The sequence below is a fragment of the Brienomyrus brachyistius genome, chromosome 25 (genome assembly GCF_023856365.1).
Source record: "Brienomyrus brachyistius isolate T26 chromosome 25, BBRACH_0.4, whole genome shotgun sequence".
Classification (NCBI taxonomy): Eukaryota; Metazoa; Chordata; class Actinopteri; order Osteoglossiformes; family Mormyridae; genus Brienomyrus; species Brienomyrus brachyistius.
The window spans coordinates 6755724-6780650 of NC_064557.1; the positions used below are offsets into that span (position 1 = coordinate 6755724).

The following is a 24927-nucleotide window of genomic DNA, read 5'->3' on the forward strand; positions in this document are numbered from 1 at the left end:
AGTGAGACTGTCACTGCGCATCCCTGCCAGGGCAGAGCAGAGGGAGCCAGATAGGAAAAAAGCAGAGGGCCCCTCCCACAGCACGGCAGTGTCAGGGCTAAACACACTTCTGGTCTGCGGCTGCCGGGAGTACAATGTGGCTGCAGGATTAAGCAGGCTAATTCTGCAGAGGGAGGGGGGAAGGGGGCTGAGACAGGCTGATGGGACAGGCACAAAATGCAGGGTAAGGGGACAAAAAGACAAAGGGCAGGACCGCTCCGGCCGGATGTGAAAGACGGAAGATTTGGAAAGTGGCCCATGGTGGAATGCGCCCTCAAACGGCTCACACCCCACCCCCAACACACCGACACCCATGGCATGAGAGGCACGGAAGACAGTCAGAGAGGCAGAGAGGAGAGCACATCACACACAGAGCTGGAGAAAATGGGAGAGGAGACTGCTGCAGAAAAGCCTCATGCGGGATGGAGACTGTACATGACTGCAGACGAGTGTGGAGAGAGACAGTACATACGTACATAGAAGTGATGAGAGAGAAAGAGACTGCAGCATGTACATAGAAGTGAGGAGAGAGAGACTGTACACATGTACATACATGTGAGGGAGAGACTCTACATATGCACACGTGAGGAGAGAGAGGGAGGGGGAGAGAGCAGCGCGAATCTTGATATTTGTGGCAGACAGCGTCCCGTGTACTGAGCTAGTTTTCACACAGGCCTTACACTGTTAAAACAAGAAGCTAGTTAGCGAGAGTTGGATTCTCAGCTTGAATAATATTTATGCACAAAGACATTATAGGGAGAGTGAGGCAAAAGCCAAACAAGCTCTATAATTGTCATTGACAGTCATTAAAACCACCCTCTGGCAAATCATGCGCTCATTTGTTTGGAAAATCTCAGGTGCAGCAGGGACATAACTAGGCAGTAGTCGATCTTTTAGATGAATTATGCTTTACAGTATTGTAAATTGACCAGGTGGGCTGCCGCAGCCAATCAGACGCTGAGGGTACTCACGTCGTGGAAATGCCCGGGCATTGCACAGCGGTAGCACTGCTTGGTCCAGGAGGCGCGCTCCACGCAGTCTTTGTAGCCGTGACCAGGCCGGCCGCAGTTGGCACAATGTCGGCGCGGACATTTTTGCTGGAAGTGGCCCTGATTGCCACACAGCAAGCAGGATGGGAGCTTAAACAGAGAAGAAAGGTGTGTTGGCTCGGGAAAGGGTGCAGGCCTGCCTGCGTGCCTGCGTGCCTGCCGGCCTGCAGCCCCGCCACCCTTTCCTCACCTCCCGGCTGGTCTCACCTTGGGCTGTCGACAGTTTTTTGACAGGTGTCCCAACTTGTTGCAGCTGCGGCAGGTAACAGTTTTGTCATTATAATAGCGGTTGGTCGTGTACCGTGCCCCCGGCCTCCGGTTACTGATCTGAGCCTTGGTGATGGAGGAGGGGGGGGACAGGAAGTGACCTCAGCACAGACATACACAGAGTTCAAGGAGCTTTTCATATGTAGGATTATAGCAGCAAATGCAGACCATTTACAAGTAAATATTACCATTATGTCTCTCTTTGAAATGGTCCAGATCTGGCTGGTATCATCACCATCCTCTGCAAAGGAAGGAAACACGGTGAACGCAGACTGCTTCAGAAGTGTAACAAAATATGCCCAGATACCACCACCACTTTCCCCGGAAAAGCAATCATGAAGAGCAACAATAAAAGAACCACAAAGAAAATCAGTCAGTCAGTCTGGACGGACGGATAGTTGGGGAAATTTGTTTGCGTACAGCAGCAAAGGACAAAGTTCACAGTTACAAAACTTTTTTGTACTTAAATTTGATTGATTAAATTTAATTTGTACTTAAATTTCCTTCACCAAAAACTTGCACTGTGTGATTAGGGTGAAATGATATATTAGCAGACCTTGACCCTGAGAAAAACATTGGGTGATGTGTCCCACAGGAAGACCGAGTCACTGTCTGGGGTTTATTTGTACTCTCCAGAGACGGCGCACTACTGGTGAGGAAGACACAGCTGCAGGAACGTAACTGATGACAACGTGGTCACCCGATACACTGAGACGAGCTCAGTAAGACGCTCAGCAACAGCAAAGCCCACTACTGCAGTCAGTACAGCCAATAGCAGCCTGCGGAGGAAATAAGCTTTAAGACAAACTCCTCCTTCCCGCAAGCGACACCGTGATTAACCTGAAGGTTAACAGCTCTGTTGACAGTCAAACAGATTAACCCAGCAGCAGTTTAACTTCCAGCGACCTTTGGTGCCTCAGCGTGTCGCTACCAAGGAAGGGGAGGCAACCTAACTGGGTGCTGATAGACGTGTGTGGCGAGATCGCGCAACACGCATTTATACGCTGCTTGAAGCGCACCGTAAACGCCGGACCACATCCCAGGCTTCATGCTGGGGGGAAGCGATGGTGCTCTGGGGATTAAGGCGAGATCCAAATTTGCTGAGGTGATGGAGGGCAAAAATCCTCCATCACAAACCCATTACTGACACGGGATCAAACCCCGTCACAGTGCTAAGGCCATGGTGGCAGCAGCGAGTACGGAGACAAGGCCCTGATTCGCATAGACCGCAGTAGAACCAGGTCACAGGAAAGACCCTGGCTTCGCAGAATTAGAGGCCAGACTCAACCGCTGTGTGAAGGAGCTGCCCAGGCTGGGCCCATGTGTGCCCCACAAAGACCATTCAGGGTCCGCCTCTGCGCACCCAATCCAGAGAGCCTCGCCACAAAGGATAGGAAACTTTCATTTAATCAGCTCTTCCCCACAAAAGAAAGGGGGGAGGAGAGAAGGGGGGAAGAATTGCAAGAGAGGATGGACTCTGTCACGGGCCAGGAGGCAAGAACATGGGAATTCCAGGGCAGAAAGGGGGGCAAAATATTACAGCAAGGCATAGATGAGGCCATTTCAAATGCAATAAAGAAAAAGTAGTGGAATCACATTTTTAGTAAACAACTTGGGATTTTTAAGTGAAAGCTGGTCTTTACGCTCCCTTTCACTTTTCCACCCCTGCTGCAGTCCCCTTTGCTGCAGACAGGAGGCACTGTAGACCCCTGTCCGCCAGCCGTTGGCAAGGGCACAGAATTCTGTGCACGACCTCTTGTCGAGGGGCCCAAAAATGCACGACGCCCAACGCGCCTGCTATCCTGGAGCGTGGAGAGCGAGGAAAGCGGAGGGATGGCGACAGATGCTACCTGTCTCCGAGGGACACTAATTAATAGGACGTGAAAAAGAGCAAAACAACGAGTCGTGGTGGAGTGTGGGGGGGGGGGGGCACCCGGTGGATCCCAGTTGACAGGCAACAAACGGGGGGTGATTTCCGGGAGGCTGCTGCCCCGATCCCGGGTGGGAACAGCCCGGCACTGCACGATTGACTAATTAACCATAAACACCAGCTCTCCTGAGAGAGATGGCGAGGCAGGGGGAAGAAGACCTCAAATGCAGCCGGAGCGAATCAAAAAGGTGGCAATGTTAGAAAAGTGTTAGCATCAGTCAGAGGGAAGCAGAGAAGAGGTAGGAAGAGGGAATGTTTCAGAGCACATAGCCAGGTTACATTCTTGGGGGCAGCCAACACACACGCGTGCGCGTGCACACACACTCACACAGAAAAAAATCCACAACACAAAATGTACAGAAACAGGCGCGCGCGCGCACACACACACACGCACGCACGCACACACACGCCCACCCAGCTTTCTGGAGCCCCCCCCAGCTGTCTCCCCTAACAACCCCCCTCAAGTGTAACCATGCAGCCGCATAATGCCCCAGCCAGATGACTTCACCGGGGTGGGGTAGGGTGGAGGGAGTCTGCATCTGTGCACGAAAATGCTTCAAAGGTCGCCCACCCCCAACCCCACATGCTCCTCCCCACTGACCCCGATTAAACGGCCACGCTCACTCCCCCTTTGTGCAGCCCTGTTGACTTCTCCCATTAAGGCGACGCCCCCTACAAAGAAAGCGGAAGGGGACCCGGCTGCCCTGAGGAGAGGCCATGTTTGATATAGCGCCGACATGGCGGGATTAGCCGGCCTGCGGATCACAATGGGATCCCGGGAGGTCAGGGCTGGGGGGGGGGGTTGGGTGCTGTACGCTCGTGTTTGCGTGTGTGTGTGGGGGGGCTTGTCACATAATCTGCCAGGATGCCGGAATAGGAAGGGCAGGTAGGGGAATGCTTAAGACTCGTAATCAGAATATCATTGGATCAAATAACATCCCTTTCAGGCAAGTGCCTAGCCTGGGCAGTCTCTGAATGTAAGAGGCTTTGGATGAAAGTGTCACCCAAGCAACCAAAGAGAGGTACCGATACCACACAGGAAATCAGGCAGCTTTGCTATTATGAGGAAACGATAAAAGTGGCAGAATAAAACACCACCACTAATGTTCGGGTCAGACCATTTTCAATACTGACCACTCGATTAGGCATTTGTTTTAGAGTACTGCCCCCTACTGGAGGGGGAGCGAGATGGAAAAAGGTACCCATCACGCACTCCCAAAATACAAATTGCATGTGCCAGTTTGCCCCAAAGAAAGAAAGGATGGTCCTGATAGGGGCCACTAAAAACAAAGATGGAGAGGGGAACAGGGTGGAGAGAGTGCTACAATGCCAAAGTAGGCTGAGACACAGGACTGCAGGCTGCTCCACCAAAAAGATGAGCCCACCTCCCTTCCAGAGGATTTTCAGCCAAAGCCCCCCTCACACCAACTGCAGCTCAGGATATACACCTCCCTACACCTTTCAAAAAGGACCTGAACTTGCCACACGGCCTAGAATCCGCAAAGCGGAGCTACGAGCTTGCTGGAGATGAAACCATCGCATTAAAACAAAGGCCTCCCCCCCCCCCCCCACAATCCCAGTGCACTAGTGCAGTTCTCCGCAGATGTTTTGCATGTTAATGTGGGAGGGAAAGTACTGATTAAACTGCAGACATGGGTCTGGGCTGGAGCAAGGAGGGGGCCAACATTTACCGGAGGGTTACAAGGTGCCAAACTGTGTTGCGATATGGTCCAATTATGTGCCCTGGGGGGGGGAGGGGGGGGACATAAAACCTCATATGAAGTATGGTCTGCATAGTGGAGGAACACAACGGGGACGGATTGAGGCCGTCCCACTTCCAGTCCTCTTGGCCTGCCCATGAAAGCATGTGGATGGCCGGGGAAAGTTCTGGATTCTTTCAAATGCGATTTATGGGCCATAGACCAATGGGATCCGGGATTTTTGGGCCAATGGCGTCTCCCATCCAGTTTCCAAGGAGGGGTTACAGTGATATCTCTGCTGAGGGAATGGATTCTCAGCACCCGGCTCCCCCGCCCTTCTTGGATGCGGGGCATTAGGCCAAAAATGCCCGTCAAGCCGCAGAGGGCAATTAACGCCCAGCGGGACGTGGCACGGTGGCCGCATGGCAACGGCATACTCCAATCGGCATGCGCGTGGCAGACACATGGGGGGGGATGCCTCTCACAGAACCGACTGGCTCTGCAGGGGAATAACACCCTATTGCTGCCTGTTTAATGGCCCTGGGCCCTCTGAATTACAGCCTGGTGGTAATGAAGTATCCAGATTCCGCCACACCCCATCCCACCCTCCTGTTGCCACCCTGCTCAGCCAACATGTGGCGCCCCAGGAGCTGGGGGTTTAGGGCCTTGCCCACAGATGCGTGACTGTTCTGCTGAGGCCGGGGCTCAAACCGGAGATCTTCTGATCACAGGCATAGAGACTTAGAGTCCAGGCGGCAAGTGACTCACAGGGATAACGGCACAAGGCAAGGGACACCCTGGATGGGGATGTCCAATGCAGGACACATACTGTCATGACCCACAAGAAAATGACTTGTAAAAAGTAAATCCATTCAGCAGACAAGACATTTTGAGCTCGTAACTGGGCCCCAAAACTGCCTAAATTATCTATTATGATCCCTCGCCATTTTCATGATGATCTACTCCATATCACACCTTTTTAACTGCACAGAAATATACACAAAAGAAAGAAAGAGGCAACAGAACAATCCACCCAAAAACAAGCCCGTATGAAATACTGCCTCACCTCTAGTGTCTCTTGCCAACGCTTCTCATTCTGTTTGCCACACAACCCGTGCTACTCCAGATGACATTTTCAATTTCCAACATTAAATGATTTCCTTTCTCGGGCTACTTCTGTTGTATACTTTTGGAAGGGGGTGGGGAGGGGGGAACCGGGGGGGCGTCAGCAGCATGTCCGTGTCGATTTCGCGAGCTGTTTGGCTGATTGGCTGGAATATAACAGTTGATTCAAATTCTTGTCAGGACCAGATTGCCCACAGATCCGAGCAGAAAACAATCAGAGCCCCAGAATCACACCATCAGTTCAGACTGCCTGCCTGGGATACACTGCTGACCCGTTAGACTGCCTTGTGGCAGGGACTGAAACAAGCCAGTGCAGTTCATGCACCTGTGGACAGTCTGGGGAATACCCACAGCCAGGCTTGGTCCACCTCCTTGGCCCTCTATCTTTAATACGCAAGTCTAATACATAGTATGAGTTAGCAAAACAAGACAAAACGTAAAAACCTTCCAGTCAAGCTTTGCGTAATGCATTTACATGCATCCGGTAGAAAAAGTAACAAATCTAGAAATTAACTAGAAATAAAAAATCACAACTACCAAAACAAAAGTGACTAACTACACACATCATAAGCCAGTGTAACAGTTCTACATCAATTGGCATTATCATAATATTAACATTTTAGCTTAAACCTCAGGGGTCTATTATTGTGACATATTCTAAATAATACCTAAATGATGATTATAATACTACTATCTTGCCCTGTGTTGTCTGTCACGTCAATCTGCACGTTCTTACAATGTCAAGTCCTGCCTGTGTTACCTGCCATGTCTTATTTGTCCATCTGTGTAACGTTATGTCATAATGGGGGACGGGCAGGGGTGAGCAAGGGTGGGTTGGTTCGGAGTGACTTCACTTAATGTACTGACCTGTTGTTCAGCCAATTAAAAACAAAACTTGTCCTCCGAGGAGGTGATGGTTGGGTATTTGAAAAAAAAAAAAAAATTATATTTGGTAACGTATTATTGAATACAAACAGTATTGTTTGCACATCTGTATCATTTCTATTTTTTTTTATTTTCATTACCAATTTATATTTTTATTTTCTAATTGGCTAAAATATACTACAGAGCCTGGCAAGAATATACTAATGACTGTCCCTTTGTATTCGCTGATGTGATGTCCAAAATTCCCTCTGGAGACTGCCTGACTTACTGATGGAGCGCGAGTATTTATGTATCTAAAGTTCATAAGTGCATTTAAATCTCATCCTTATATGACTCTCCGATAGAGTCTAGCCAGATGTGCCAGTCAGTGCTGAAATGTCCCGGGGTAAAGGACAGGTGACAAAATGGCGACAAAAAGACTCCTATAGACCTAAGCAGAAACTTTTCTGGATTCCCTATTTCTAAAATAACGGATGCAGACACTACCCATCACACAAATTTTAAATATTTTTTTTTTAATGGCAACGTCCCCCCACTCAGCACGCTGCAGGGCAGGTGGATGCTCCTGAAACGAAAAGTGTGTCATTAAGTGTGTCGTGTGCCACAATGGCGTTTATCAGCGAGAGGGGGAAAAGGCCTAGGGGGAGCCGCAGCGGGAAAGGAGCCGAGCAGGAAAATTGGAAACACAATAATCCCGCCATTCGGTGCCAGGCAAACGGCCCGCCAGCAGGGTAATTAAATAACACCACTTTTAAGTTTTAATTTTGATTTCCCACTGAATTCCCACGTCACCTATTCGTGACAGAGAGTTAATACACGCTAGAAATGAAACAGGTGGGAAAGCTGGACAGGGTTTCGATAAGGGATTCCTCACCCCCACCCCGAGCCACACGTCGGTCACTGAAGAGTGAGCACCTCACACGAGTTGGGGGGGCTGACTGATGAAAGCAGCTTCCTAGTTTAAAATATATGATGCTGCTTTTCATTTCTTGACTGAGGCACTACAACTGGATTTTAGGTGTGACTTTGGCTGATCTTAAAGCCTGATTTCACTAAATAAGAAAACGGGAAATGGAGAGAAACTGATTAAGCTCACTGACCAATGGCTTCCTGAAATCTTAAGGGGTTTTAAATCTAAGGGGGATTCAAATTTGTTAAGAAAAAAAAAATCAAGACCACAGAACAAGAATCTAATGGGTTTAAACACAATACCGCAAACCCCTGAAACAATGTAGCACACTTTCCTCTTGATGGTTGCCAATGTGTGCTCGAAATGATACAAAATCCTTAAAGAAAGAGCCAATTATTGGGCAGAAATTAAAAAAGGCATTAAAACTGAACATCTGGTTTACAATCTAGAGTTGTGCAAAATAAGATTCTAAACATATTAAAGGAAAGGAGGAGCATATCACAGAAAGCTTGGAATTTTTCAATGATTGTTTTATGGACTTCTTCCATATTCTATCCATCCCATCTTTTTCTGACAGGCAACAGAAAGCAGCTGTAAAACGGCTTCCTTCCAACGTAATTTGTGAATTTCATTTTTAAAAATATATCTGTGGATTAAAGAATAGCACCTGCCCCCTCCTTGGCTCCTGCCCCCAAAAGCCTTCAACTGCTTCCCTCCTCTTCATTTTTGAATGGATCTAGTCCTATTTTCGTCACACTATACCAGTACTTTCTGCACCAATACGAACAAAAGCACAATAGCATAACGGATACCAAGGGGAGCCTGCGATAACGCAGCCAGAAAACACTGCAGTGACCAAAAAGCCCACATTCCCGATCACCTACATGCCTGACCTCGCTTCAGTATGCTAATAAACAGTGTTGTTTTAGCTAATAACATTACAACATGAGGGGTTAAGCTAATTGGCTAACGTGCTATAACAAAAGGTCAGTTCCTTCTCAGACAGCACATCAGTTAAGTGGCAGGCCCTCCAAGTGGCCCTTACTACTCATAGTTTGATTTAAAATTTTGCCAATTTAACACCAATAGAAGCATTTACGTCCCCTTATAAAACTTTTAAAATTAAAAAAATACTAGTAGTAGTAATCCCACCACTCATTGCAGTAAACATTCTGGCATATTATTTTTCTTCATACCTAAAATTCTAATAATTACTAAATTTTGGAACTATTGAACAACTTAAAATATTCCAATATTTGTATATTGATACATGATCATATCTTTAAGAACAAGAGTACTATCCTGACCTCCATCTTTAAAAGAGAAGTTTAACAGCAAACCCCACAACTCCCTCCTTCCTGCATCAAAAAATCCCATCACAGGAGTCAGCCTGCAAATTGATTCCAGGCCAACACAGACAAGACATTTTAATATACCTTTGAGTCAGCTTAAGGCTGCTTAATGCTGATTATTATAAGACTTTTCTACGGTGACGCTTAATGAAAAAAATCTATTACGGATCTCATAATTCATCTTTGCCATTTCATTTCTTCATTTTTCCATCTCAAAAATGTATTCACATCACGGCCCACAGGTGTTTTGGAAAAGTGGAAAAAGAAAGACTACGGATTAGCTCTAATCTGAATAATACCAGGAGATCTGCCTCGGAGGTCTTGTCACGCTTATTGCTTTGGAAACAACATCCATTTCCTCTCGGCTGTAAATGGGCAGGCCAAGCAAAACTGCCTGGCATCACTTAAACCGGTTACTAACTGATTGGTACTAGACGCTGTTCTAACAGTAATCTCGAAACACTGAGGTCAGAGATGGGCACTTCTCACCATACCTGTGTCTGCACCTTTCACTGTGTCAGATTTACACCCTGCAAGCACCACTACGATCAATCAGACCCGAGTGACTGTGGGCCGCCATAAGGAAATCCTAGGCCCTCAGCAAATCTCAGGCGTCTTCTCATCAAGCAGGGACTTAATCAGAGAGAAAAAAAAACAGCTTTCCAATGAATAAGCAAAGGAAAAATAAAGGAAATCATTAAATTAAAAGAATTACACTTGTGATTTTAGTTGAGGGAGCCCAGTTTTTCCATTGTATTATCACTGATTGTGAAGTTGGCTCATTACTAACAGCTGCTGATTTGTGTGGCTAAAGTGAGGAACTGCAGAAGCATGGCACCCATGTAAGTAATATTTTCAATCAGCCAAACTGTTAAGTTCATTTCCCATTACCATATTAAACACATCAACCCATCCATCCAGGCCAGAGTTGTCAGTGGGGGGGGGGGGGGGGGGGGCAAGAGCCTGGCAAGACAGGGCCCGTTGTAGACCTACACCCACAACATCAATATAGGGAGACCACTTAGCCTATACGCATGTCTTTGGACAGAGGGAGGAAACGCAGGAAAAACCTGACTCGATTTACAGTACGTTTCTCACTTCTGAAGCATCTTACAGTAAATTTTAACTGTACATACTAATGGAAAAAATACCAAAATAGACCACAATAAAGCACTTTTACATTACATCATTTCAGCCAAAACTCAGCTCCAAACGAATCATCAGTCGTCACCATAAACATGTTTACACGCAATGTGTTGCCATGCAAATCTAACGAGGAAAGTTGGCACGCAGATCCGCGCTCCGCTCGTATCGTCATGCCCACAGTTTCACAGTCCGACGTGAAATATACATACAAAGCGTTTAACGAGTTAGCTTTTTACAAATAAAATACCGCACAACTCGTCTAAATAAACTAATCGAATGTCAATGGGCGTGAGACTAGTTAACGAGTTTGGGAGTCATTAGACGCTGAACTTATACAGCAGCAGCACAAACGCTACTCAGACGCCGCATCTGCATAACGCACCTGCTCGCCGACATCTGTGTTACCGAAATTAGCTGCGAGTGGGACGGGGAGAAGAATGACTCACTGTCGGTGTTTTAATAAGTTCTCATTTACATCCTAATAATTATTTGACGAGTGCTTCTGCCCTCCAGCTCCGATGAGGGCCTCAAGTTACCGGAGTTGGGGGGTCCGACAATTAAAAAAAAAAAAAAGAAGAAGAACTTTAGCCAATGGCGCGAGGGGAGCTCGTGCGCCGCGGATGTTCAAACGGCCGCCTGATAAACGGGCAGACTGGAAAGGGGACAAAAAAATGTACTGTATCAGTCACTGATATATAAATAAAACATATTCGCCAGTATTCCGAAGAAAAACGTGCACTATATCAGTGACTGATACATAAATAAAACACATTCGCCAGTATTCCGCAGAAAAAAGTGCACTATATCAGTGACTGATACATGAAACATATTCGTCAGTATTTCCCGTAATTAATGTCTCGCGTCAGCTTGAACAATTACGGGCGCACCTTGGTCCGTCCGGAGCCCCCCCATCGCGGAATTTCATCTCCAGTAATCCCGGACGGAGAGCGCGACGAAAACGGCGAGGCGCCCGCTCGGCAAGCTTCGTTTGTTCGGCGGGATGCGGGAACAAGGAGTCTGAGTGCGGAGGAAACAGGAGCGAAAGGGGCAAAAGGTGGGTAAATTAACGGCACATCGATTATAACCGGGACGGTAAGGTGACAGGATCTCACACCAAAGTGGGGAATATGGGTAAAGGCGTTCATATATATAAAAAGGTACATAAAATCACCTGTTACTACAAGTCGCTTAAACTGCTTTTAACTCAATGTGAGCAGGTCAATATTTATTCGAGCGTGGTATAAAGCTTAGGTCTGTGCCCCCCCCATTAGCGGGACCGAATTCGGGGGGGGGGGGCGTTGGAATTGCTCTCAAGCTGACAAAACCGGGAGGCTAAGCAAGAAAGACTGGGCATATTAACACGTGGTATGAAGCCGTTTCTTCAAAAAATAAAAATACATGGGCGAAAATAAAACAAACATTATAACGCAACACTGTTTTTTCAGAAAAATAAATCAGTAGGGGCTCCCATTACAGTAGGAGTCATTAAAAAAGACAAAGAGACCCCCTAACTTACTCACTTGCATTTATAATAGCGTTGTGCATTCAATAATAATTCACTGGAGTGGCTATTCTAGACTATTGTAGCTGCATGTATGAAATAATTCTGATTTGCTGATTTTCCACGTGACATATCGCAATTAAGAAAGCGCTTATTTTGATATCTAATTTGATGTCTAATTACATAAGAAAATGCCCGTGTCAGTATTTATTTGTTCGTACAAAACCGATGACCACCTTTGTTAAACTTAGGCATTGCAAAAATAAGAAACATGCTTTTTAAACTGTAGTGTCAAAGCACCAATGGAGATGGACTATATTACTTCTTCATTCAGTCGAAAAGCTAACATCTTGAGGGCCTTGTACACCGTACTGCTGAGCAGCCCCCCACGTAAAAATGAACCACTTCTGATGCAACACTGAGAACAAAGCAGGGTACAGAATAAATTCAGGTGTAGCAGGAAGTGGATGGCCAGCCATGGGTTCTGTTTGGTGCTGTGAGCTAAGTAGCCTTGTCTGTTTGTTTTATCACACTCACAGTTTATTGGTTAAACCTCAGGCTTCCAGCATTACTGACCCCGCATCCATAAACCTGACCACGCTATGTGCTGTGTGGAGATACGGGGAATTCCAGGTGTGACTGGAATAATCATTCCCCGACTCCCAAGCAGTCCTGGCCACAACACTCAGGAATCCTCCACCGGCATCATCTTGTGGATAGTCTGACTGGTGGAGAAGATTATGGGAGCCCTGCTGCCTTGATGGGAGCAGAATGGGTCTGACAGACACTCCTCGGCAAGCCCTCTGTGTCCCAAACACGTTGACTGATAATGCCGCTCATGCACACTGAAAATACCCCCAAGAATAGCCAGCTGCAGATGTATTTAAAAAAAATAATATAAAAAGATTTTTTGAGAACAGGGTCCCAGGAGACCTAGCCGGACCTCAGAGACCGCTGACAGTTCCTGCCACACGGAGCAACCCACAGACGCTACAGGACACCAATAACGACACAGGAAGTTACTGTGTTCAGAAGGCAGAGAAACTTCTCAGATACAAGGTCACAGGGATGACGGCTAAGTGTCTTTCCACTGGACTCCATTCACATGAATGCTATATATTTCACATTTTTAATTTCCACTACCTAAAACAGTTATATACCTACTGTAGCGTGTAGCTACATCAAAGTACAGTAAATAAAATCCCATCACTGTGGTTTTTTAAAAAAGAAACCCTGTCATTAACGAACCCCAGATGGCGACGGATTTTTTTTTCCTCTTTTTTTTTTTTAAACAATCAATCTACATTTTAAAGAGGTGGGGGCTGGTTCAGAAGTGAGCCTTGAGGAAGAGCATAAGTGTGCCTTCATCTTTAAACATCCCCAAATGATGCAGGATCGAGGGGCCGTCCAACAATCAGCACTCATCCAGCCCTGAAACCAGGCACCTGGAAGATCTAGGTCTCTACCCCACCTTAATATATAGCCTGAAATCAGCACCCTGAGAAAACAGCTAGAGCCCCAAGACCAAGAAACTGACTAATCTTATTTTCTTTTTTTTAAAAAAAAGAGAAAAAACCTAAATTAATAATGTCACACAAGGATGCTTCCTTCCCTCTGTCACAGCTACAATAATTTGATTCAATATTAACGCATTGCTTAATTAAAATGATTAATATAGCTAATTGTAATTGACGTCTCCTGCTCTCTTCACTGAACTTGAATTCGAAACACCGGGGCAGAGCAGGGAGGGGGGAACCGGGCCAGAAGTGGGGTGCCACAGCAATGTTTTGTTCCACTGTCAGAATCTATCAGCGGGGCATCTGAAGAAGAGCAGGGCCTGCAAGAAGAGCCGGGCCGGGCAGCTATCAGGACACGGCATGAACCGCCTTAGACAACACTAATTGTTTCTTTAGTTCCTTACTCAAACCTGCCATGTCCTTTGTGCTGGAAAACAATTGAAAACAGTTTACTGAATTTGATGTTGTGCCGTCCGAGAAGAAACTGGCCTTTGTTAGCTGATTAGCTTAACCCAGCGATGGACTAGCCTCCCATCCAGGGCGTCCCCAGCCTTGAGTCCTGTGCAGCCTGCGATAGGCTCCAGTCTCAGAGACCTTGTACTGGATGAGGTCATGGAGGATGGATGCATGGAAGTTCCGAACCACAGAATAAAGGGAGACAATATTTATACTCTGCATAAAACCTTTTTCCAGCAGGCAAAGCTTCCTCTTCTCACCGTTTAGTGTTTAATAAAAGGTATACTTGCTATAGGTAATTAGCTTATTAATTGAGTACTCTTCGTAATTAAATGCTGCCTGCCGTATATGCAATTTCATTTTTCCTAGTTTAATTTTTTTCCACAGACATCGTCTAAAATCAAAACGAGAAAGTGCAGTCTAGGTATTTTAACTTCACACATAAAGACCGTAATAACAAAACCTGCATTTCTTACATTTATATAAACAGAACATATCTGCTTTGCCCACAAAAGCACAGGTGGAAATTAAATATCTATTTCAAATTCACTGCTGTCTCTACTTTGTAGTTTCAAATATACAAGGGGAGGGGGGCTGTTATGATGATCAGAAACACGTTAAGGAACACCACATTGTCGAAAGTGACCTGGAAGTCCGTCGCTGCGTGGACCACGAATGAACGCTGAGATAAGCTAATAGATTAAAAAACGTTCTTCCTGCAGGCGGAGGAACAACCTTGACTGGTTTTAATTTCACGAACAGAAAATGATTAAAAAAAACATGAATAAGAATGAAGTGATTAATGAATAATACTCTTTTATTAACAAGCCATTTACAGAATGAACGGCTGGTATCAAACATCATAAAGGGATTAATGGCATCAAAAATCTGTTTGAAATTATGGCGACTGACATACTTAACCTATATACACAGAATGGATTTTAGCAAAATGTAAAAATTGCCATGTTTGGATTCAGCTATTTTAACCAAAACTGAATGCACTGAAAACACTAAATAAATACAGATCCCACCCCCTTCAAAAAACAAAGGCCTAATTTACAGAATGCATCAGGCATATCGACTAGCATCTCATTCAGAGTGTGCCCCCGCCTTTTGCCTGGCGCTGCCTGGGATAGGCTCCTGGCATTCCCTCCCGTGACCCTGTTCAAGTTAAGCAGTTTGAAGGAGGATATTTCCAGGCAGAGGGGTGCTTGGGGTGGTGGGAGGGGCCTAAATTAGGGTAGTGGAGCACACACCACGTTATGGGCCTCCACTAAGATCCCCCCAGCCTAAAGCACAAACATGGCCTTTTCCTTCTCTATCATCACATCATCAATGCAGCAGTAATCCCGGTTTTGGTTCTGCATCCCGGCCCACTTGCTAACGGGTGCTGATCACACTGCTCCCAGAAAGCTAGCATGGACCCAGTAATCCATGGCTCACTGACAATCACTGACCCAGTTCTCCTTCTCAAATGTCAAGACCATAGCAAAGAGGCTTAATCACGTTGTTTGGTGTCAACTCTACTGGCCTTAATTTTCATATTATTGCATTTATTTAGTGGACACCTCTTTCCAAAACAACTTGGTCTGTCAGTCCCTAGAGCATTTTGTTTTTCAAAGAAACTGCCCCCCCCAGTAACCATCCAAACTTTTATATCTATTCACAAAAAAGACCTTCATTTAAAAGTCATAGGGTATCGTTTAGAAACACATCATAACATGTTTTACAAACCCCTGAGGAATAGCAAGCAGCTTTCAGAGCAACGCCAGGGGTGTCAGACACAGGTCACGATGCACCGCGGCTTTCAAGAGCGTGATGTAGACAGCCCCGGGAAATTCCAGCGCTGGCACACCCAGAGAAATTCGTGGTGCAGGAAATGGCTGTCAGTGACATCCCCACTATTGCATTTAATGTGGGTGCATTTCAAACATACGTAAATTTTGAGAAATCATAGTTTTTTTATTTATATCATAAGATGAACATAATCGACATACTTCCCGATAGCTGCAAATAATTCACAGAGAAATCTTGTTACTCTTTGACAAACACAATTGAAAGAGAGATCATAATTTCCTTCAAACACACTTTTTAACTTTAGCAGTTAAAAATGTGGCACACAAGAACAGCCGTTCAGTGCTAATTAATGAGGCTAATTAGGAAGCTGTGTAAACAGCAAGCCCATCTGTACTGTATAACTGAATGAAATCACTGGCAGCGTAGCATGAGAATGGTACAGTCACCACATCCAGAAACACAATATCAACATTGAGTTAATTCAGGTGAAAAGCTGGATCAGCTAAAAGAATTTTATTAAAAAGCAGGAGACCAATGCAAGGAAAACATACCGCGTTAATACCTCAACGACCCAAAAACCTCCTCAAACACACACATTGCATGTAGTGATGCACAGAAACGTTAACTTTTCAGAATAGCTGATGGAAGATGCATGAGGCTAAAGTGTAAGAAAAGAACACAGAAAATGGGAGATGTTTCAGTGACAGAAATGGGAGCTAATTCAGGATCATCAGCCCCCCTGAATCAGGATGGAACAGAAGCTGGAGGATGTGGAGGCAGATGGAAGACCCCCAGCACCTCCTACGCCCGGGAACGGGCTACCGACTGACCGACCGGCCAAGATTTTCCTGCAAGAGTTTGACAAAAAGGGTGGAGTGTGGACTTACCTGGCCACCGTAGATCCCTGGCCTACAGGTCTCACATGTAGAGACACACCATCAGATCCCCTTTCTGCTGCTGCCCTAAGACTGGAGGGCCTAATTCCAAGACTCTCCACAAAGTCAGTTGTACACCCACCAAGACATAGAAAAGAAGGGAACCAAAAAAAAGGAGAGGAGTGGCAGGTTGAGGCCAGAGCTTGGGTTAAGCCCGGAATTCCAACAGCTGCCTCCCCCCCCCCCCCCCAAAAAAAAAAAAAAAAACACATTAAAAAGCCAGTGAGGCTTACACTGGAAGCCCATTTTTCTCCCTGGTTCCAGCTGACTGGGAACCGGGCAGGGGGGACCACAACTACCACCCACAACCCATGAAGAGTGTCCAGACCTGGGGGCCTCGGCTGGGGTGGGGGTGATATGGCAGATGCAAGAAGGATTGCAATTTCTTTTGGCCCCGCCCCAACTTTGCCCCTGTCCTACCAGGCCACCTGCATCTACCGTTGCTTTGGGAAGACCAGCACGACCGACTACAAAATCAAGGGGGTGAAAACTTCCAGAAACACACCATTCCATAGGAAGTTAAGCTGGGGAATTTTGTAAATAACATTCCAAGTTGGAAACTTTCCATAGGAATTAAGCTTAATGTATGGGAATTAACAGGAAAATTCCTAGGATTTTGCAACCCTAAGGTCAACAATCTGTAGCTTCCCTGCTCACTGCCTCCATGGGGCAGACAAGGAGGAGAAGGAACAAAACACAGGTATTACCACACAGGAAGCTTTCACAGAACAACAACAAAGCTCTCCACGTACAGAACCGCTGACACAAAAATAACTCCTGAATGAACCCCAGCAGGCAATCTGTGAAAACTCATTGGAACATCAAAATAACGAAGTCACCACGGGTGTAACACGGGATACCATGCCGATCACTGTCTTCAGCATTGTACAACAGCCTGTCCACAGAGCAGACCCCACAAAGCAATTTCTGTAAGCGTTTTCTTATTTATCTTACATCACCACACACTTTCTCCTATTTAATCGAAATTCTGTCCTCTGTAAAATTCCACTGCAGAACCCTTGGTAAATTTAATCCACGTAATCTCACGTCGTTTCATCTGTTAACGTCCATCATACACAGCAGAAACCTTAAGATACTGATCCTGGGAGTTATAAAAAAAAACACAATGCATGTATGTCTTCTAAACAAGCGAAAATGAGACGAGAAGCCACAGTGGATGTGTATAGATTGGAAGACGAATCTCAATTTCCTATTGTAAAAAAAGTTAGGGGTTGGTCATAAAAGATTTGGGTGGTAGAAGGGGGTCAGCAAAGTAGTCGTCAGATTTTTGTCTACTGCCTTCTGATTAGCTTCAAGCTTCAATTAATCTTATTTAGTTCAAGGGTATCAGCTGAATACTGTAGTTAAGTGCTATACTGTAGAATGAACAGAATAAAAGTATGTGTGATGAATGCCGAGTTAGACATGTGAGCAGTCACTGAGCAGCTTATCTTGTTTCAGCCAATCCTGTAAAAGCTAAAGGATAAAGTGTCCACTAAGGTCTGGTTCTGGGATGGCATAGTAGCAATCTCTGCTATTGTGGATGAGTGCCTTAGTTCCTTTAACGACCACAAGCAGGACATGAACCAAAAAGTCTATACATCAGTAGAAACAAGCCCCAATATTGTACTGAATGGCTCACTCGAAGCTGTCAGCAAAGGCTATTGGCTGTTTTCCTTGGTAGCATCCTGTCTTAGCTCTAGCTAGGCTGAGCAATACCAGGCTTTGGAGATCCACCCTGCATGATCCATGCCTAACCCTCCTCCTCTAATTAAACCACTTCTCACTCCCTCTAGCCCAGTTAAACTGCCTTTTTCCACTCACCCGGTCTCTCCCAGTTTGGCCTGATTAGCTTGCTTAGCCTAAACCCCCCCCCCCCCTCCACCACTCTACCCCAACTGCCGGCAGCAGGGCGTGAAGGCAGGCTCCAGAGATCACACGGGGGCCAGACAAGGGAGCAACTGCAGCCAGCACACCCCCCCCTCCACCTCCCCCACGACACAAAGGCAGGTCGAGAGAATCCCCGAAACACAGCCGGCCGACCATAGATGACCATGTAAGCATGGCCACTCTTGCAGAAATCCCAGCCTGGAGACCCAAAATTTAAATCAGAACACAAAGTGAATGCACAAAGGAAAAGTGAGGAGGGTTTGGGGGGGGGTGGTGGGGTGGTCTGGAGAAAAAGCTGAATGGATGAAGCATTCTCCATGACTGAAAGTTACCCTAATGTCTAGATCTACTGAGATTGGGCTGGTGTAGGGGGGGGACATTTTATATTCATTCCTGTGATATGTCTGCTGCCTCATTAACATTTCAAGGGAGGTGCAGATTATCCATCATCCCACTGTTGACGTGTTTACGCCACACATGTCTGTGGACGAAATTCCAAACGAATTGGACGAGGGGGAGGGGACACGTATATCCAGAGATCAAAAAGCAGGGAGAGGTGGCCCCAAGACACCCAGAGCTGCAGCACAGCCTGTCCAGCCCCACACCAAAGTTAACCAAACTACCCCAACAAGTCTTTTAAAAAGGAGTCTCCCTCAGTTCAGCGAACTCTCGTATCATATTCATCATCCATTTGACTGACTCGTAGTGCTTCTTCCTTTAAGTGAAACATTCTTTGCTAGCATTCTAATGAGTGAAATATAATACCATGTGATGTTGCAGTGTTGGGATGAGTGTTAGGGCCATACCTGTGGGGCTACTGTTCCCCATGCCTTCCAGGTTGAGCTGTATCCTACAGTCTCCTTCCCGTTTATTCTGGCCCAGGATCATCCAGTTCTCCAGGTCGTCAGAATCCGAGTCCAGGGTCAAATCAGAATCTGACCCCAATGTGATGATGGAGTTCACCCAGGAAGTCCCACCCGGGGCTTTGTCTACTGAAAGGTCCCGGGGGGTGGACTGCGGGGGCAGACGCCTGGCATAAGCAAAGCCTGGAGGCTGTGACTTCAAGCCCTTAGACATACAAACCCCCTCTTCATCTTCAGTGCTGTCTGAGAGAGTGACAACCTCTGGGCCTGAATCAATGACAATGACCGCCTGCTGCTGCCGATTCTCCTGCTGTCCCTTCCGGTTCCCCTCTAGTCCCTTCCGGTTCTCCTGCTGTTCCTTCCGGTTCTCCTGCTGTTCCTTCCGGTTCTCCTGCTGTCCCTTCCGGTTCTCCTGCTGTCCCGAGCTGCTGCAATAGTGCAGCTGGCTGTAAAGTCTGAATTCCAGCTCACTATCCACTTCTGAGCTGCTGGAGCCATCTTCGTCCTTGTACAGCTCGTCCTCGTACTCCTCTCTCTCCTGGTACTCCGAGTACATGCTGAAGGACTAAATCGATCTTCTGTGGACAGAGTTTGACACGGCCATAAATTCAGACTGAGACAAGCAGTAATTAAAGCAATGTTTAGAACAGTAGAATAATATCAGAATCGGTTTTGCTGGCCAACTACGTTTGCGCACAGGAAATGTGACTATGGTGTCGCATATGTATGACACAGCACAGAAATGCTAATGCTTGCTTTCTGAATCCATTATAATGTAGTGGTGTTTTACATAGTTAAATATTTATTTGTTATATTCTGATACTCGAGAATTCAGCATGAAGAGGGGCTGCTGCTTATCTACCTGCTCAGAGGCCACAATCAGACCACAAGGCCAGGTTACAGTGCAAAACAAACCGTACTAATCCACCAGGCACCATATCCTGCCTCTCAGGTACAGCTCCCCCCACCCCTCCCAAAAACATTAGATCTTGAGGGAACAGACCATTGCCCCGGTCAGTCCGGCGTGTCTCCGCCATGATGGTAGGTGACGAATGACACCCAGACCGGCCGGGGGAATCAGTAACAGGGCTGTCACAAGCCAGCGACCGGGGAATGGGAAGAAGCAGCAGGGGAAACATGGATAATGAGCAGAACGCCTAGGTTTTCATTGCCGTTCGTGGCTGTAAAGGGATTATGTTTAGATGAAACTCGGTATGACATTACCATGTTCATAAACTTAAAGTCGGAGCCTGGGATTCTACATCAAAACGTTATGCAACTGGCGCCCAAAGGGACAGAGTGTTCAGGTTCACAAGGTCCAAATATATAGCCCAACCCGGAACACCTTAAACACACCGCACAAGTGCACTTAAAATGTAATACATAAGGAATGCCTATCCGATATATTTAAGGTGTACTCAGCCCTCAACCATACCCTCTGTATAAATACATAACTCTAAGTTAAGTTACAGAGGCGACCTTCACATTTATCAACAAATCTTATTTAAATACTAAATGTAGGCCAGTTATTAAAAACGTATTTTTGTCTGAAAACCAGCTGGATCCGGGGTTTTGCTCCGGTGAAAATGACCGTCTAAGTTTGTGTGATATGTATACTCAAAAACAATTTCGCAAATTAATAAATGCCATCACATGAATCTGAAACTTCGTCGGGAAAAAAACAACCTTTCTACTTACCGCACTGAAAAAACCCAACTGTATTACATTTTTAGATACAAACTTTTTAAATGCAAACTGTGCACAGCACTCGACATTCAAAACAACTTTATCGCATTACGACATCCGTTTAAGTTCACACAAGATGTCAACTATCCAGATTTCATTATAGCCTGTGTAGTAAACAGACGTGTAAAACACATCCAAACGAACTAGGACATTTGGTAATATTACTATGATAGCAACGTTAGCCAGTAGCATGCGTGGTGCCGGATGGAAACAGACTACACACGTGTTACTGCGAATACATAGCGGTCGGCAGGATGTAAATTAAATATCTAAAACAGCTCATAACACGCCACAAAATGACGTATATCGGTTGTTCAAACATCTGTAGTGATATGATACAACGTGTCCCTTCTACACTGATAAATCTACTCACCTAAATTTCCCACTTTTCCGAGCTACAAGACGGACTTTGTTGAAACGCTTGGCTGACCGACTAAATATTCCCGGAGTTTCACGATCCGGGCTGTGTTCTAATTGAATGAACGACCATAACATCGATATTTCTTTCCCTGCGTTTCGAGAGCGAGGCGATTATCTTATCGCATCTGGCGAGAGGTTTCTTAGCATAGAATGGTATTATATGAAAAATTCTTAGATATATTTCACAGAATTATATATTATGTTTTGTAATACAAGTAATTAGAAATAGATTTGTCATAAACGTATTGGGTTATTTTATAAACAGGCATAGAGTGCTGCAAAATATTTCATGCAGTCAGATTTCCTTTATGCCTATTTTTTAAAACTCACAATGGGCATTACGAATTTAATTATTAATACAAGTATTGATTTTCTAGCACAACACAGGCGAGCACCCTAGATGGGTTGCCAGTCTATCACGGAACATTTGTACACACGATTATATGGGCAATTTAGAGACATCAAATAGACTACGTGCATTTCTTTGGGGGAATCTGTAATACCTAGAGGAAACCCATGTAAGCTCCACACAAAGAGAAGAGAGAAGTAGGGAGCACGGGCTGATAGCATGTTGCTGCACCCACCAAACCACGAATCACCTCAGAGATGAGAACCGGAGTGAAGGCCATGAAGCGGGTGATACCTCAGCACCACACTAGTCTCGATGTTGGCACCAATCCTGCAGCCAACCCCCAAATTTCCCTGTAAGTCAGAGGACCTGCGTGCAGGGCTGGATATAGATTAACGTCATACCCAGGACACAAAGAGAGCAGAGACGGAATTTGGGAACCCCACCACTACAGTTGAAAGGCTACTGTGTTACCCACTGAGCCACCAAGCTCTGAATGTCTTGTTCTTCAAGCATGGATGTAAATTACAGGGGGGGAGGGGGGTTGTTACCCCCCCCCCACCCAAAAAAATAAATAAAATCAAAACCAGCTAATATATCACCCCCAATGATCATGTCTCCCCCCTAATTGGGTGTTGAGTTCAACCCCCCCCCCCCCCCAATGTTCAATCCAAAGCAAAGTTGTGCCTTGCCCTTTAAGTGTCCTGCTGTGGACTTCTTCGTATTTTCGTCATCTTGCACGCCTCAGCCGTCCATTAGCTTCAGCTCCTATATATACGTGCTGCCATTGTCTTCTGGAATCCTCTGGATCTCTGTCAGAATTCTTCAGTATTGCTGAGCCCTTGAAGCGTCAAACGGTCAGCGTGGCCACTACTGTTCTTCCCCAGTGCTATGCAGTTTTTACCATGACAGAGGTAATCTTGATTTAAATATTGATAGGAACATTTCCTAGGTTTTTAAAATTATTTTTTGTTAGTTAGTCAAAGTTAGTCGGAACAAGCTTGGCCCGAATCATGATTCGTTAAGATGACCGAACTCTAGTCGCGACAGTTTTTTTAACATGACAGACCAATATCTTTCCTTTTCACATCACATTTAATGCAAAATAATGAAATAATAATCAAACAAGCATAATCATTCTTTCCAAATGTAGGGCCTACCACAATTTGCAGAGGGAGACAAATTTAATGTGGAAAATCTAATTAGCCAAAAATCTTGTTTTTTTTAAAATGTTATTTGTTCTGTATGTGGGAATCCTTGAATGACTTGAACAATGCAAGGTTGTAAATTTGGTCAGCTGAGTGGCGTGAGATTTTCAATTCAAGACATGCCTGCGCACGCATTTACATGTAACAGTTTTATGACCATGTAAGTGGTGTAGGGTTTTGCAAACTATCCCAACGCTTTCGATGTAGGTACTTTTAGGTTTGGAGTAATATAAATTTGCCATAAGATTTCTTGCGTGAGCGTGAAAGTCAGACAACGTGTGTGTCACGCCAAATGCGTGTGAGTTGGCCACCCTGACGATGTGTTTGACCCTGGCAGTGTGTCTTGGTAGCAAAGAGCTGTTTAAGGGATGTTACTTCACCGATATCACGATGTTTAGAGACCGTACCGCTTAGAAAATAACAGAAAAATCGAAACGTGAACGTGGGCTTCTGAAGACGATCCCATGCGTGTCATTGCTTACAAAGTCCATTAAAAGTGATGAATAGTTTTATTCTATAGATGACATTCTCATCAGCGCAACCGAGGCTGCATTTGAGTTTTGTTTGCGAAATTGGATGCACCTGGGAGTGTTTTGTTTCTTCACAGAAACTGAGACCTGAGCTTTGATTCCTTTCCATTTTATTTGTTATTGTAAAAGGTGATCAAATCTATTGCTGTTCGTGATGAAAGAAGCAAGTCCCCTTTTCGATAATCTCCTCGAAAGCAACCGCACGAGTTTTGACGGGTCATGCGGTTTTTTCAAGCTACATCCTGACCTGTATATGATAAGTACACAAAGATCCTTCTAACATTGTAAAAAATAATATTTAATAATATTTTTCAGATTGTAACGCTTTTCTATCTGAAAATATACAGAAATCAGCATACATAAATGTTTAAACTTTAGTCCTGTAGATGATCAAGGTTACTCTGAAGTACCTAATTATTTTGTTTGACATTTAATTCGATTTAATTAAATTGGAAAGCCTTGTCTTTCACTGAGGATCTAACTTGGTTTCGTTTGTAAAATACCTGTGCCTTGCAGCTAGACTACAGTCTACAGTAGCTGCAGTGTACAGTATGGTGAGCGCAAGTATGGAAACGTCATATGCATGCGAATGAGCCGTCGGTTCAGGCTTATGGTACCATATACTGCCGACCGCACAAGTAGTGACCTATCACAGCTTAGGTGGATCTCGTTATCATTTGAAGGATCAGGAATAAAAATTTATTTAATTGTAATAGTTAATAGGTAAAATATCTTACAAAACGAACGTTACATTTTAGGACTTAGGTACATTTCATTTGCTAAGTTAATTGATAAGATTCAGCTGGAATATTTGAGATTCTTCAGTAATTTACAAGCTATATCATAGTATTTTTTTATATCGGATCACAAGAGCCGAATGTAAATGACAGAACAAGTATAGCAACACAGTGGAGCTTGTGACACAGTGTAGCACAATATATTAGGTATTTTAGCTGGACTGGGTATCATGTCATTATCCAGAAAAATGGCTCTTACTGTTAACTCATTAATTTACTGTAACACTTTATATCATTATATTTTCCTTCATATGTTGATCAGTGGAGCAGGGGCGGCAGAAGCATTTTGAATGTGTGTGTGGGGGGGGAGGGACACACTGGCATAAAACTATTATTTTATGTTAAATGTGGGGGGGTCCAAACGAATAATTATGAAATGTGAGGGGGACACGTACCCCTCAGATTTAATGGCGGCGACGCCCACGCAGTGGAGGCTAATGGAATTCGTATAGCTTAAAAGAACCTGTCCAAAGCACAACTTAGGCCTAAGTGTATTAGTCCACTTAGTGGATTTA

General features: G+C 45.2%; 2 protein-coding genes across 4 annotated transcripts in view; one reads left to right on the forward strand and one right to left on the reverse strand.

Annotated features, from left to right (window-relative positions):
- The window catches only part of zcchc7 (zinc finger, CCHC domain containing 7), a 33609-nt gene extending 12063 nt beyond the window's left edge, over positions 1–21546 (reverse strand). Inside the window, exons 1-5 of one of the 3 annotated variants that reach the window (XM_048996010.1) lie at positions 21482–21546; positions 19306–19940; positions 1544–1596; positions 1296–1421; positions 1011–1178 (exon numbers count right to left, since the gene is read on the reverse strand). In XM_048996010.1, coding sequence (XP_048851967.1) covers positions 1011–1178; positions 1296–1421; positions 1544–1596; positions 19306–19918 — 960 coding nt within the window. In that variant the 5' untranslated portion in view covers positions 19919–19940; positions 21482–21546. Of the gene's footprint in view, positions 1–1010; positions 1179–1295; positions 1422–1543; positions 1597–19305; positions 19941–21060; positions 21311–21331; positions 21462–21481 lie in introns of those variants that run through there. The other 2 variants (XM_048996011.1, XM_048996009.1) reach the window with 2 other exon arrangements.
- The window catches only part of pax5 (paired box 5), a 61319-nt gene continuing 47356 nt past the window's right edge, over positions 10965–24927 (forward strand). Inside the window, exon 1 of the mRNA XM_048996012.1 lies at positions 10965–11457. Within this exon, the coding sequence (XP_048851969.1) occupies positions 11256–11457 (202 nt within the window). The 5' untranslated portion in view covers positions 10965–11255. The remainder of the gene's footprint in view (positions 11458–24927) is intronic.